The sequence below is a fragment of the Canis lupus genome, chromosome 4, assembly GCF_048164855.1.
Source record: "Canis lupus baileyi chromosome 4, mCanLup2.hap1, whole genome shotgun sequence".
In the NCBI taxonomy this organism is placed as follows: domain Eukaryota; kingdom Metazoa; phylum Chordata; class Mammalia; order Carnivora; family Canidae; genus Canis; species Canis lupus.
In genome coordinates this window covers 61,666,612-61,681,238 of record NC_132841.1, presented here as the reverse complement: position 1 = coordinate 61,681,238, position 14,627 = coordinate 61,666,612, and the positions used below count along the sequence as shown (strand labels likewise).

The window sequence follows — 14,627 nt, the reverse complement described above, 5'->3', positions numbered from 1 at the left end:
TCATTATTCATTTAATCAATCTTAAATAGGTCTAAGGAATAGCCCAATAATAAGCATGAAATTATAATTTATGCAGTTAAGTGGGTGACTCATAGCCTTCCTTGGTTTTCCCCATAGGGCCACCACAGTTAGCACAGAATTGGCATTCAAAAAATATCAATGAACTTGTTATCACCACCAAGAGATTATCAGAAAACACGAAGTCTGATCACCTACAAGCATTATATTAAAGGATTCCAAATATTAAGGATTTTAAGAATGTCTTGTCATTTCTGGCGATCTGCTTGGTCAGGTGACCTCTGAAGAACAGGTTTAAAAAAAAACTTCAGCCTAAGAGAGCATTTCCATAGAGCATCAAATATTTTAAAGTGAAAGTGATTATAGTACAAAAGAGTTAAAACCCATTGTTGGGTACAGATGTGATACTTCCAGTTCCCCAGCCAAAAAAGGAGTTTTAAACATCTAAGCCTCTTTGCCAAGTGTTAAGAAATGATTCAGAAATGTAAGCCTGGCAGACGACTATGGAAACCTACCCCATGCATTATAGACCTTTTCTGCTGTTCCTTTATGACTTCTGGGTTGGATGAGGCCTCCTGTGTTTTCCTTTTCAAGTTCAATTATCTGTTTCTTGGCCCCATTTGTGACTTCCTGTACGCAGAGGGAAGGCATGGGATAAACCTGGAAAGGAACCACGGGGCTCCTCCCTTTCTCTCCTGGTGCCAAGTCAGAGCAACAGGCAGAGTGGCTAGCTCTGGAAGTGATGAGGCTGCAAGCCCTTCCAGTCTCGTGGTTTCTTTCTTCTACAGACCAGGAGTCTTCTCAAGAAGTGCCTATAGAAAAAAAAAAAAAAAGAAAGCCTGTCTTCATTCTAAGGTGCTTGGCAGTGTTTTTGCCATTTCCAAAGGGATCTTTAGCAGCTCTGAACATAATAGACTAGACAACTGAAGTGCAGCAAGAGTTCTTATTTCAGTTCATAAATCCACAGAAAGTTGTGCCACATGAGTAGGTGTTTATTGAGGACTAGGGGATTGGGTGGGTTGACATCTTTACTTTTTCTAAATATTTGGGAGGTGGTATCCTCGGGGGACACCCTGCCAGACACTTCCTCTTTCTGTGGGGATGAATGGAAATGTATATGCTACCTGGACAGAAAGTTCTTTCTGCCTCTGCCAGATGCCAAGTTCTGCATCTGGATGGGCAGAGCTTCTCCTTTGGCTCAGGATCATGCTGGGCTCCAATAGCCTAGAGAGACTAAATAGGTATTTGGGAGAGGGCCATTTCTGCTCCCTCCAAATAATAGTGGGTTGTTTTTTTGGCCCCTATTATGTGTCAGGCTCTAGGATTGACCAGAAAACTAATTTGGCTGGAGGGAAGAGTACTATTGCAATCATTAAGTGCCTCCCCCAGATCTAGTCCTCCCCCTCCTCCTCCTCCTTCTCCTCCTCCTCCTTTCTTCTTCTTCTTCTTCTTCTTCTTCTTCTTCTTCTTCTTCTTCTTCTTCTTCTTCTTCTTCTTCTTCTTCTTCTTCTTCTTCTTCTTCTTCTTCTTCTTCTTCTTCTTCTTCTTCTTCTTCTTCTTCTTCTTCTTCTTCTTCTTCTTCTTCTTCTTCTTCTTCTTCTTCTTCTTCTTCTTCTTCTTCTTCTTCTTCTTCTTCTTCTTCTTCTTCTTCTTCTTCTTCTTCTTCTTCTTCTTCTTCTTCTTCTTCTTCTTCTTCTTCTTCTTCTTCTTCTTCTTCTTCTTCTTCTTCTTCTTCCTTCTTTCTTCTTTCTTCTCCTCCTCCTCCTCCTCCTCCTCCTCCTCCTTCTTCTCCTTCTCCTTTTTATGAGAGAGAGAGCTCACTTGAATGCATGAGTGGGGGTGGGAGGTAGGGTAGGGCAGAGGGAGAGGGAGAGAGAGAATATTAAGCAGGCTCCAAGCCCAGCGAAGATGGGACTGTATATCACGACCCTGGGATTATGACCTGTACCAAAATCAAGAGTCAGACACTTAACTGACTGAGCCACCCAGGCACCCCAAGTTCCCTTTCCTCTTTGCTGATAGAACACCAATTTTGGGGAGGAGGGCAATTGATGGGAGTGACTCCAGCTCCCCAGCCCTTGGTAATTGATTGACTCATGTTGCTATCCTCCTTTACAGCTAAAAGTGACCATGTAATTGTTCTGGCCAATGAGAATTAAGTAGTGGTCTCGTAGGGGCTTGGAGAAACCTTTTTTTGGCCTAATAAAAATGGAATATCAGACTAGCAACACTCTATTCTGTTCTGTCTTTTAGCTGCCTTGAACATGGATTTGATGTCTGAAGCTACAGCAGCCATTTTGTGGCAGTGGGAAAGAAAGGCTTAGGAAATGATCTGTGGACAAGTATGAAGGAAGGGATGAGGGCGTTCCACAGTCTCTGGCTCCAACGTGGTTGAGCTCCTGAATCAGTGGCAGTTAACTGCCAACTCCTCAGTTACTGCTGCCTAAACTAGTCTTAAGTCTTAATCACTGCATGGTTGAATGCATTTTTAAGTGATGACAGCATGCTTCTCAAATTTTATATCAAAGTGCCCCTATTAGTAGAGGTATAGTGACATGAAGCATATAGTTCAAACTGGCCTTCCATCAGCAAGAAATGACTTCAGATTTTATCTGAAACACACACACACACACAGTATTCTAAATATAATATATGGATAGTTATATTAATTTATAAAAATATTGAAATTGTTATCAAGAAAAGGGTTAGAAAGACCTTTTCTTCCACATTGTAAAATTGATGCTGGTAAAAAGCAGTTTGTTTAGCCTGGGGCTTTCTTTTTTTAATTGAGATATAATTAACATATAACATTAGTTTCAAGTGTACAACATAAAATATTACTTTTAGGGGATCCCTGGGTGGCTCAGGGGTTTCGTGCCTGCCTTTGGCCCAGGGCGTGATCCTGGAGTCCCGGGATTGAGTCCCGTGTCAGGCTCCCGGCATGGAGCCTGTTTCTCCCTCTGCCTGTGTCTCTGCCTCTCTCTCTCTGTCTATCTTGAATAAATAAAAATAAATCTTTAAAAAAAATATTACTTTTATATTTTTCTATATTTTGAAATGATCACCACAGTAAATCTAGTTAACATCTGTCACCATACATAGTTACAAAAGTATTTCTTGCAAAAGTATTTCTTGTTGTGTTGCAAACTTTCTAGATTTATTCTCTTAGCAACTTATACATATACAGTGCAGTGTTATTAACTCTAGCTACCATAGTGTACATTATGGGACTTTGAGTAGTCCCTGGCACACTGCCCATATCCCCAGAGGTACAAATACCATGGCTTGAAAATATGAATAAAAGAAGCAATAGGAGAGAAAGATAAAGAGGTCAGTGGAGCTAAAAGAACAATGGCCTTGGAGTGTCAGGCTAAGGAATGTGGACTAAATTCCTTTAGAAATGGACCACACTACAGATGATAGAGTATTAGAGAGATTATACAAAGCTAAATGTTAGAGTAGTGTGGTGGCAGGATTGGAACTGCATGCACGCGGGGGTAGTAAGGTAAGAGACTCTGTAGTGCATCCGGTAGGACCAAGTTCCACTGTGAGTGGCAGATAAAACAGCAGCTTAAGCAAAGTAGATTTTTATTTCTTCCCCAAGAGAAAATAAGAGGCTCAGAGTTCAGTAGTCCGTTGCAGGAAGGGTGGCATATAACTACATAATGCTGTTCCAGTAATCAATGGCTACATAACAAGCCACTCCAATTTAGTGCCCTAAAACAAGAGTGATCCTTTATTTTCCTCATGAATCTGCAATGTAGGCAGGATGCTGTGGGATAGCTTGTCTCTGCTCTTGACAGCAACTGCTTGGGTTGCCCAAAGGCTGCAAGGTACTTAGTAAGTGGGATCTGGAACCATCAACAGGTTTGTCATTTGCACACCTGATGCTGGCTGTTGCCTGGATCCTCATGAGGCTGTGGATGGAAACATCTATGTGTGACTGCCCAGTGAGGCTGCTTGGCTTCCATCTGGCCTGGCTCTGCTGGGACACATGTCTTTGGAGTCTTGAGATATTCTGTGAGGAGTCCAGCCACACTGAAGCCCCCGTGTTGGAGGGAAAGAGAGAGATGCTCAAAGACCTCAGCTGTTGGAATCTTCCTAGTCCTGGTGCTGGGCATCTCCGTGAGTGAGGCTTCAGATGATTTCAGCCCCCAGCTTTTGATTCTGCCCATTGAGGCTCTAGACAAGGTGCATCAGACATAAGCCACCTCCCCATCCCTTGGGTATATTCCTAAACCACAGAATCTGTGAGCATAGTAAGTGGCTGTTCTATGGCACTAAGTCTTGGAGTGATGTGTTATGCAACTGTAGTGACTAGATCCTCAAGGATTGTAAGGCATCTGAGGGTAGCAGGTATCCCTGAGGCTTGGAGTCCTTCAGATGTAGTGGTTTGGGCCCATGTCAGCAAGGTTGTCAGTGGGAATGAAGCCCTTGGGGAGTTTTCAGCCTCTGAATCCTGATAGGAACTGAATGGCTGGGTTTGATCACAGTAGACCTCATCTCTCTGGAGAGATCAACAGCCTTTGCCCAAAAGGCAATGTTTTGGTTCAGAATCTTCTTCTTCTTTTTTTTTTTTAATTTTATTTATTCATGAGAGAGAGAAAGAGAGGGAGAGAGAGAGAGAGAGAGAGAGAAGCAGAGACCCAGGCAGAGGGAGAAGCAGACTCCATGCAGGGAGCCTGACGTGGGACTTGATCCTGGGTCTTCAGGATCATGCCCTAGGCTGAAGGCGGCGCTAAACCACTGGGCCACTAGGGCTGTCCGGTTCTGAATCTTCATAGTGATGATGTTTGGCTCCTTCAATCCCTACCCACTTCATTAGAGTGGCTTGTGAACTTGAACTTGAAACAATGGCTGAACAATGCATGGATCAGACTCCTTCTTCCCCATGGGTCCATGGGAGCTTTATTTGGTGTGGAACAAGTAGCTGTGTGGTTCTACATGAGGACTGGATTCTGAACATAGATCAAATCTCAGCTCTTTAATTAATTCCTACCCATGACACCTTGGCAAGTCATTTATCCTCTCAGAAAGCATCTCCCATGTCCTAGGATTAGGATGAAGATGAGGAAAAGAGATGTTTTATGAATGCATATCAAAATACACACACACCTCGCCCTCTGACCACCTGCTCCAGCAATTGGCAGGAGAAAGCAACAGAGGATGCATTCTGGAAAGTACAAATTGAAGCCAACTCGTGGGAACAGAGCAGAGTCCTAGGACTAGAACTTTTGCTTTTGATAGGGCTCATTTTTATTGAGGACAAAATTGGAGCCCAGAGAGATTAAGCAACTTGTCCACAGTCACCCAGCTGGTTTCTGAAGCCTCCATTGTTCTTTTGGGGACATTCAACTGAATGAAGTAACTCTAGAGGAAGGGATGCAAGAGACTAAAGCAGATGTAGGGATGGGGTGGGATCCAGTAAGAGCTGAGGGTTTGGCCTTCTTGAAGGCTTGTGAAAAACTGAGAAAAGGTGACTGAAGCTCTGGAAAGGCCAGGGGAGGAGTTACGGTTGTTTCCTTCTGTCCAGTTCTGGGTTGTATGTGCAGAACCTGAGCAAGTACCTACAGTGCCATGTGTGTTTGTTGGAACTCACAAATTTCTAGAGCCCACAGAGTAAAAAAGTAAACTAGGTCAGATCCAAGCCTGACACAAAGCAAGAAGAATGCCAGATTTGCATGTTAGGTTGCTCATTATTACACAAAAATGCCATTTTCTCCCAGGCTGGCTGGGCCCCATCTCCCTCCCATCTATAATTGTAGCTCTTCAGGAAGAAGATTGGTCTGTAGTTGTGGAAAATTCTGGGCAAATCAATGTGCTATTTCTAGATGTCAGGTGAGCTCCAGGACTCACAAGTCTTCAACCTAAGCCCATTAATCAAGTCTGATGACTTAATTTACTGTTGAAACAAACATGTCAATTGCAATGTGACGCATTACAAACGTCTCTGCTTCCCAAATGGCGGGGGACTTACAGCCAGAGAAGAAAAAAAGAATTAAGCCCTTCTCCAAACAAAGACATTCTCCCTTTGTATAATCAGAGACGGGGAGAAAGGATCTGAGTGTGCGTTCACTGGCTTCTGTGCTGGAGATGCCAATCATTTTCTCCCTGCCCTTCAGAACTTGCAGCAGAGGCCCCAGGAACTGCCCACCTATCTCCAAATGTAGCAGCTGACCAGCCCTTGCGGAGTCCTTCTGATTTTCCAGCTGTGTGCTTGGGAATAGGAAGCCACAGTCATTTAGCTAAAGGCTATGTTGACCAAGGAGCTGAAGCTGCTGTTGTGAGCAGCCATTTTTAGCCTGATCCCTGGAGAACTCGAAATGAATCAGATGTAGAGAGGCAGTGAGAAGCCCCAGTGCTCCAGGGAGAGAGACAGTGATGGAGACAATAGGTCACCTGGTTCCAGATGCTTTCCTGTTGTCGACATGTGGCCTCCTGTACTTCCTCTGTTTACTGAAAAAGAAAATTAATCCAAGATGGGCAAGAATCTTAGTATGTCCCCAGGAGGGCTTGCATGGCAAGGTTCTGGGGAAGGTGTGGCTGGACTTAGGAATATTGCAGTGTGCATTTTCCTCCCTTTCAAGGAATTTTCTTTTCTTGAAAAACAAACAGTAAAGTTTCTAAATATAGGAGTTGAATAAAAGAAGTATATTTTCCTTAAGAACAAGATGTTTTTTGCATTTGCCAGATGGACCCAATAGTTATCTGTCAGTAATGCATTTGCTTTCTTCATGTAGACAATTAATCATTTAATGAGTTCATACAGTCTGGCTCAGGTAACATTGGCCGGAACACACGCATGCGTGAGTGCAATTATAGTTTCAAGGTAGGCATTTGCCTGATGGGGATTATAAAGCTGGTCAGCAAAATAAAAAGCATTTACAGAACAGCTTTGCAAAGTCGAGCCCTAACAGATACTATGCCTCTGTCATTTCCCCTCATAAGACCTAGATTTACATCTGTGTTTTTCATACACTTTTGAAGGGTTGCCACATTTAGCTGAAAGTCTTGAAAGGTTTGTTTTGATGGTACTTAAAAAAAAAGTCTGGAATTTATGTACTGAGAAAGAGATGGGCTAATTGGCTTCTCAGGGGGACTGCTCTCTCTCTCTCTCTCTCTCATATATTGTTAGATGCTTACTCTTACAATTTATGATTCCTGTTCATGACTGTAAAGCACCTAAGAGCCAAGCAGTTCTAGCTGTTAATTATTTAATTTATTCGATAGCTCTATCAAACACATCCCTTCTATTTGGCTGAAGATGGGGAATAGATGTTTTCAAGTATGCTACGATTTCAAGCTGATTTATGTTTTATCTCTAAGGCAAGTGTTGATTTGTCTACAAATTACAAGTACAGAAGAAAAAATGTCCACTCTTTTCATTTTTTCCCCAAAACGTTGATCCAGTTCATCATAAGTACCAAGCTGCCTCTGCAATGTTGAGAGGGGTAAGGCACGATCTCTGAACACAAGTAACTCACAGCAGAGGCGTTCTGTCTGGTAAAAACAGGACGTGTTTCTTGGGGAAATTCACACAGTAGGACATAGCTCAGGACTTTTACCCTTTCTCCTTGGAGAAAACTTTACTCTAAGTTTTCTCAGTCTAAGTGTGGTATGAAGTGGGGGCCAAGAGTTCCCCAGAGAAGGCCATTCAGGGGGCTTAATGTAGCAGGTGGGACTCAAAAAGATGTCAAACAAGCTAGAAAAGTGTTGGGGAGCTAGAAAAGTGGAGAGAACGGAGGGAGGCCCATCAAAAGAGCTAACCCCAAGTCCCAAGGGGGTAGAGGCCACTTAAAGAGCGTTGTGGGAGAGCAGATAAATTTTTTTAGCCAGGTTGTGGTGTACCTTTGAATCCCACAGCCTAGGGTTCATCTCTCTTCTCTCACTGTGCTAAGGCATAGCATGAACCAACTCTGAATAAACAGAGTTGCAGGCCAAGATCTATTTGGGGAGGCTAATCTGGTTCCACTGTGTGGGAAAGATCAGAATGAGGGAGACACTAGAGGTGGGAGACAGGGACCAGTTAGGAGCAATTATCTAGGAAAGTAACCAGCGCTTTAGGAATTTAGTTGGAATTGCTGGTTTCAGTCTGGGGTTATAGATTGTAGAACAACACAATGCTGAAAGGGAGAGTTATGGAATATGACCACACCCAGGTTCACGCAGGAGGGAATGAGGACAATGTCTCATCCAGCTTCTGCTTGGCCTCTCCTCTGTTCTGTGGGTTTACCTCCTATCCCTGCTTCCAGGCCTCCCTTCTCCTTGCCTTGTTTTGGGGATTGGGATGCATGGGGAGCTTCTTACTTGCCATCAATCAATAATCAGCAAGGCTCATTGGCAGCTGACCATTTTGGGGATCTCTGGTCCAGGTGATGCCTCTCCCAACTCCTCCTCACTGTCAAAGTCCTCCACACGGGTGGTGGAGGTTTTATTCAACCCAGTCTCTCTTCAGTTACTATTGCAATGTAGCAAAACATCCAATTGTCAATGCCCATTCAGATATAAAGATGCAAAGCATGCTGTATTAGGAGACAAACCCAGAGACATGGCCATAATCATGGCACTTGCCCCAGCTGACACCAGACTGAGCTCAGGGCCCCTGCCGAGGAGGTGGCATTTCTAGCCCTTTGCAGAACATCATCGGAGAGCCAAGAAAGCCCACATATTCAAGTTGCATATGAGAGTTTGTCTCTATCCTATCATAAGCCTGGAGACAGGGCCTCCCTACAAGTAGAAAGTGGAGAGCTTTGGAGTTAAACTCTGCTTTCCTTTGAAGGCTTTGGTCATCTTGTCAACAATTAAGAAAGAGAATAGGCCCTCAGAAGTAAACATACTAATCCTTTATCTTTTATTATAATTCTAAAAATCTCTCAGATGGCAGCAGATGCCTTTTTCCTACATTGGAATTATTTGTGACCAGGTCAGAAGAGGCAGTCTTAGGAAATCACAAGACATCCCATGAGCAATGACCAGAGGTTAGATACTTTTAATAGCAACATGTTTTTTAAATTTTGTGTTTATATCATTTTGTTCTAAATGTAGAATCTATTTGGAATTTGAGGAAAAAAAAAAAAAAGCAAAACATATAACTCGCTATCACTGGCTTTAAAAGAAAATAATCCAAATCTGGTATTTGGTTGGAGGGGAGAGAGTTAGTAAGGATGTCTGAGTCTCTTCCTCTATCTGAATCCCACACACCCTGGAGTGTTTGGGTCAAGTTCCTTCTTTATAAAGCCTTTCCTGAGTCACCACAGTTCAAGTTCACATCTTTTCTGAACTGCTATAAAAATTATGGTCAGTACCATATGATTTAGTTCATTGTTAGCTGCTTTGTAGTAAATATGCTGTTATATGTACTGTTTTCCTCTTTCCCCAACCAGATGACAAGATATTTTAGAAAGTATGGCTCCTATTTGGCTTCTTGTTATCTCCTAATAACGGAGGATACTCCTGATAATTTTGCAGATATTTTATCAGGACTTAATGAATGGAACATTGAGCATCTAAGTGGGGCTCATTTCAGGAGCCAGATCTGGCTCTGGGTCTGCCCTTTACTGCAGAAGGAGTTCAGGCTCAATATGGTCCAGGGCTGGACATATGGACAAGGTGTGTTGTGATGATGTCAGTCCCCATTGTTGACAGCTACAAGTAGCTGTGAGACATACTGGTCGGGGACAGTCTGCAAACCTGGGCTCAGATCTAAATTTTCCTACTTGTTAGCTATGTGGTGTCGGACAAGTTACTTTATTAAACTGTAGTTTCCTCATGTATAAAATGGGAACAAAAATAATACCACCTACTAGAAGTTTTTTAGGAATAAAGTAAGTTATGTAGAACCATATGTCCCACTTCATCCATTGGGTATGTAAGTAATGTAATTCCACCCACATCCTCAGAATATGCCACTTGGGAGCCTATGTGTCCTGATTAGGAAAGTTCATCATCCTATTCCTTCCCTGCGGACCATTTCCAAAGTCAGCCTGGAGACCCAGAAATGCCTACTCAGTGTCAAGGGTCAGCCCTGGATCTTTTCTCCTTGGGTTGGGGCAGGAGGTATGGTATGGAGAAAAGTAAAGAAAAAAAAAATTGAATATGGATTCCTTTTTACTATGTCACTATAATAAGTCTTTTTTAACTTAAAGTATTTAGCTTAGACTACAACTATATGCTGAGTCCTGGGGATCCTTCTAGCTTATCTCTAGGTAGAGGTGTGTGGGGGGTGATCTTGTCCCTCCTCCACTTTAAAATGGGGGAATTTTATTATATATAAATTTTATTTTAAGAAAATTGAAAAAAAATAATGAGTGAGGTAAGGAGACCATGTGCTTGCTCCACATAATAATTCCATTTAATAAAATTATGACTAAACTCTCAACACTTTCACCCTTTGTCCTGAACTATAGAATTCCTTATCTCCCCCACTCACCGCACCAATTTCCACCAACTATTGTGTACACAATAGTCCTCATTTAAACATTGTATTTTGCATTTGGAATTACATACAATGCCTTAAAGGCATTACTGTTTTAGGGTTTATTTGCTAAGAACATAAAATAAAAGAAATGAACCAGTGCTCTGTACTGCCATTTTGGACACAGCTATGGGGAGGGAAAGCCCAAAGGTGTCCCACAGGTTATGAGCCAGATTGGCCAGAGTTCCTGAACATCCTTTTGAAGGAAGGACTGGGGCACAACTGGGTCAGGGGTGTCTCTGAGGACTACAGCTTCTTATCTTCTGAACAAAAGTTCAACTTCAACTTGGCAAATTCACTGGCTTTGGGACTTAAACTATCTTAATAAAATGCCTGGTCAAAATTCAATGACATAGACTGAGCTGTTGGCCAACTTCATGCCAGTGAAATATTTATTCCTGTCTCTTGTTTGTTGGCAGCAGGTGGTACTAAAATCCGGGAAAATTTAATAACGAATCTCATGAGGCAATATGAAGAAAAAGCAAAGAAAACTGGCCCATGAAGCAGACACAGGGACTGTCAAGCTAGCCACTGGGGCATGCGATCCTGGCACTGCCATCTCAGGCTGTGGGTTGATAGTGAGTTGGGAGAAGAGAACCTATCCCTAGTGCAGGCATCCATCTGGCAGGAGATTGTCCTCAGCTCCAAGCGAGGACTTTTCTCAGCAATGTGTATTCCACCAAGCTTGATCAGGAGCCAAGAATTATGACAAGCAGCCACATCTCTAGATGTGGAGAGAAGAGATGACACAAATAAACAGCCTCCAGCAAGCTGAAGGAGAGGAGGGGTAAGAGAAACTAGGCACTCATCCCAAAGAAATCAGTTACTCACGGCACAGCCATGTTCCATTTTTTCTTTCATAATTGACTAGATGTTGTCAACTTTGGTTTTGATTTCACAAAGCAATATAGATCCCTTGAGTTTTGCTCCTCTCTACCTACCCACCCCCCACCCCTGCCCTGCCCACCAGTATCTGTCACAGAGATTAAGTTGCGGTGCCAGCCCTCAGCGTGGTGCCTCTGTGAGGGGAAGCCTTTTTCACTTTCTCCTTCCCCAATCTTTTCTCGGTGGTTAGACTGGCCTTACAGAAAGACTAGATGACAATCACCAGCTGGAAATCTCCCTGATCTTCAGGGTCACTTCTCTCTCTGGTGATGCCAACAGCACTGCTATTAGAGAAGACCATTCTGGAATCTTGGTCTTCCCCTTAAAGTACAAATGCCTGTGGAAAGGAAGATAAAACCATTTACACAGTGTAAGATTTCTCTTATGATGTAGTTCTACTTTTAAAAGGAATTGTATGGCCACATAGATGAGGTTATCAGTGGTATCCTTCTGGTGGAGGGCCAGTACTCTAGCTCTCCTCCTCCACTACCTCTACCAAAAAGAATCTTAGGACTAAAGAGAGTGTTCCTGATGGAGGGAAAGGGCTCTCAGAGAGGCTGAAAGCACAAAAACAAAGGCCTCCAACATTGGGACTTTGTTCAGGGCTGGCCTGTTTGGCTACTTTGATTGTCATTTGCCCACTTTGAGACAGTAAGCAGGAGAGAGCTCCTTCCCAACTCATCAGTGAGAGACAGTAGAGCCTGGATGACAGATAGGTGAAAAAGTGAAGTTCATGGTTGCCCTGGTGCCATGGCAGTTGAAGGCTGGCTGTGGAAGAATGTTCCAGTGTAGGGGTCAGACAACCTGGGTTTTAAGACCTTCCAGAGCCACCATCTGCCTATTCTGTGGCCTTAGCAAGTTATAATCTACTTCTGATGTCTCAGTTTTCTTGTCAATCAATGGGATAGATAACATCTACTTTATCCTCTATATAGATTTTTGTGAGATTGCAACCATCACTGGTTGGAGCTTGTGGTAGGAATGGCTGTGCTTCTCTCCTCTCCCTCTTCTAGAGGGAGCAGCTTCCAATGGCTCCTGGGGTGGCATATACTTGGGTCTGAGTGAGTAGCTTGGACTGGTGACCAAAAAGGGCCCTAGATTAGAAGATTAGATTCAGAGGAGTAGTGTCAAATGGGATGAACAATGGAAACTTGCAATCTATCTATCTATCCATTTATTGAATATTTATGAATTATTCAGGGTGTGCCAGGCACCCTGCAGGGCTTTGCATTTCTCCTCTGGGCCTCAATGTTTGCTAGATTTGAACAGCAAGAAAGCATGAGGACAATCTTTGTTTTACCCCTTTCTTTGGGATATCCTGGGAAGCCTTTCTGTCCTAACCATCAGCCAGAACAAGCCTACATGTAGCCTGGGGGCAGGGAGCAGCCTGGCCTGACAGGAGAACTCTGACCACTGGTCCACATTAGATAGCCTTGCTCCAGGACACTCAGTACCCGGCAGCAGCACCAGGAGGGGCACCGGGCATTTAGGATTGAAAGGGGATGAGAGATGGCAGATGAAGTTTCATCTGGGGTCACGCTCCCACCAGAGTTTCCAACTCTGCCTTCTGTTGCTCTTGACCTTTCCCTTGCTCTGCTCACTTCTTTCTGACTGTTTTGTCAGTTGAAACACAGTCAACTTTCCTCTTTCCTCTCATCTGCTCCAGTCCATGAGGTAATAAGAATGACACATGACTGGGAAAAAAATTGCAAAGTATTTTTTAAAGAAGAAAGAGCACATTGGAAACTAGGAATTTGGAGACAGATTTGGGGCCCCAGACAGGGCTTTACTCAGGTTCCTATTCTCTCTGTTACACTGTTTGCCAATTTTCTGAAACCAGTGTTTCCTTTTGATAGACAGTGATCTCACATATCCTCCTCATACCTGAGAGTCAGATAGCGCTCTTCAAGTGATTGTAGCTCCTCCAAGACTTACGGCCCTACTAGACTGGCAACACCCAGGGCAGAGACCTGTCAGTAAAGGTGGAAGAGGCAGATTTTCAGGTGTGGAAGACCCAGAATTGGAAGGATGATGGAAGCTCCATAATCCAAGGTTGAAGACCAGAGGTTGCCCATCTGGGAATCATGCTGTCAGCAGACACTATGGAGGCAGGGCCTGGGTAAAGACCAGCAGCTCCAGTACAGAGGGCAGAAGATAGCTGGGAGGGATAGTGGGAACACTGGGAAAATGAGCAGGGTCTGGTGGGCCTTTGTAGCCTGCTAATGTTGCAATTCTAGGAAGTTTTTTTTTTTTCATTCTACTTTGCCTCAAACACTGTTGGCTGAAATGAAGAGTGTTGTTAATAGCAAAGGAAGCTGGCAGGTTCGGGGGAGAAAATTCATGGAAATGATTCCAGCTGCCAGTTGGGTATTTCTTACTTGGGTTTTGCTATCCCCATTTAGCAACCCATTATTACGTGCAATGTACATAAAATGCAATAAGTAATATGTATAACTTATTATACAGAATACAGAGTGGTAAAAATATATTATTTTACCTGTATTGGATATGTATAATCAGAATTGCTAGGCTCAGAGCTATTTGAAAGTTATTTAAATTTCTAATCCAAAGAACATTACTTAAAATTTTAATAAGTCTTGGGCTAGCAGAACTTGTGTTTTATCTGAAACCAAGACTCAAATTTTATGTTTGTTTTTTTTTTTTTTTTTTTTTTTAAATCAAACCTGCCAGCATACCTCAATTCCCAGAGACAGATGATGTAATGTAACAGATTTTTCAGCTCTTTGTGCTTTCTTCAGTCCTGGCTCCGGCAGATACTAGAATCCAGAAACTAAGGGGAAAAGAATAAGAGAAAAAGAGTCAGAGATGCTAGGAGGCAAATGTCAAGTGAGCCTGATTGGGCATTTTTTTTTCTTACTAAAAAAACAGAGAAAAATCTTCCATTTTTACTACTCCATAATCATCAGGTGGATTCTACAGAGCTCAACGGAGAAAACCAAACAAAAAGGACAAATTGTGTTGCCCAGATGGGCAACCTCTGGTCTTCAACCTTGGATTATGGAGCTTCCATCATTCCTCCAATTCTGCGTCTTCCGCACCATAATTTAAGTGTTTTTTAAATTGAAATTTTTATTGAGATAATTACAGATTCATATGAGTTGTAAGAATTAATACAGAGAGATTATATTTTCCTATTGCCCAATTTCCCCTGATGGTAACATTTTGCAAAACTAGTATAGCATTACAACCAGAATGTTTTTAAACAGATTTTATTTATATATTAGAGAGA

The 14,627-nt window shown here is 42.8% G+C and overlaps 1 protein-coding gene across 4 annotated transcripts in view; it reads left to right on the top strand.

Moving 5' to 3' along the window:
* Positions 1-14,627, top strand: part of SNX18 (sorting nexin 18) — a 149,634-nt gene that overhangs the window by 50,285 nt on the left and 84,722 nt on the right. The window contains exon 2 of one of the 4 annotated variants that reach the window (XM_072824620.1): positions 2,272-3,045. The exons of the other annotated variants lie outside the window; for them this stretch is intronic. Coding sequence (XP_072680721.1) covers positions 2,272-2,342 — 71 coding nt within the window. The 3' untranslated portion in view covers positions 2,343-3,045. Of the gene's footprint in view, positions 1-2,271; positions 3,046-14,627 lie in introns of those variants that run through there. 4 annotated transcript variants of the gene reach the window in all.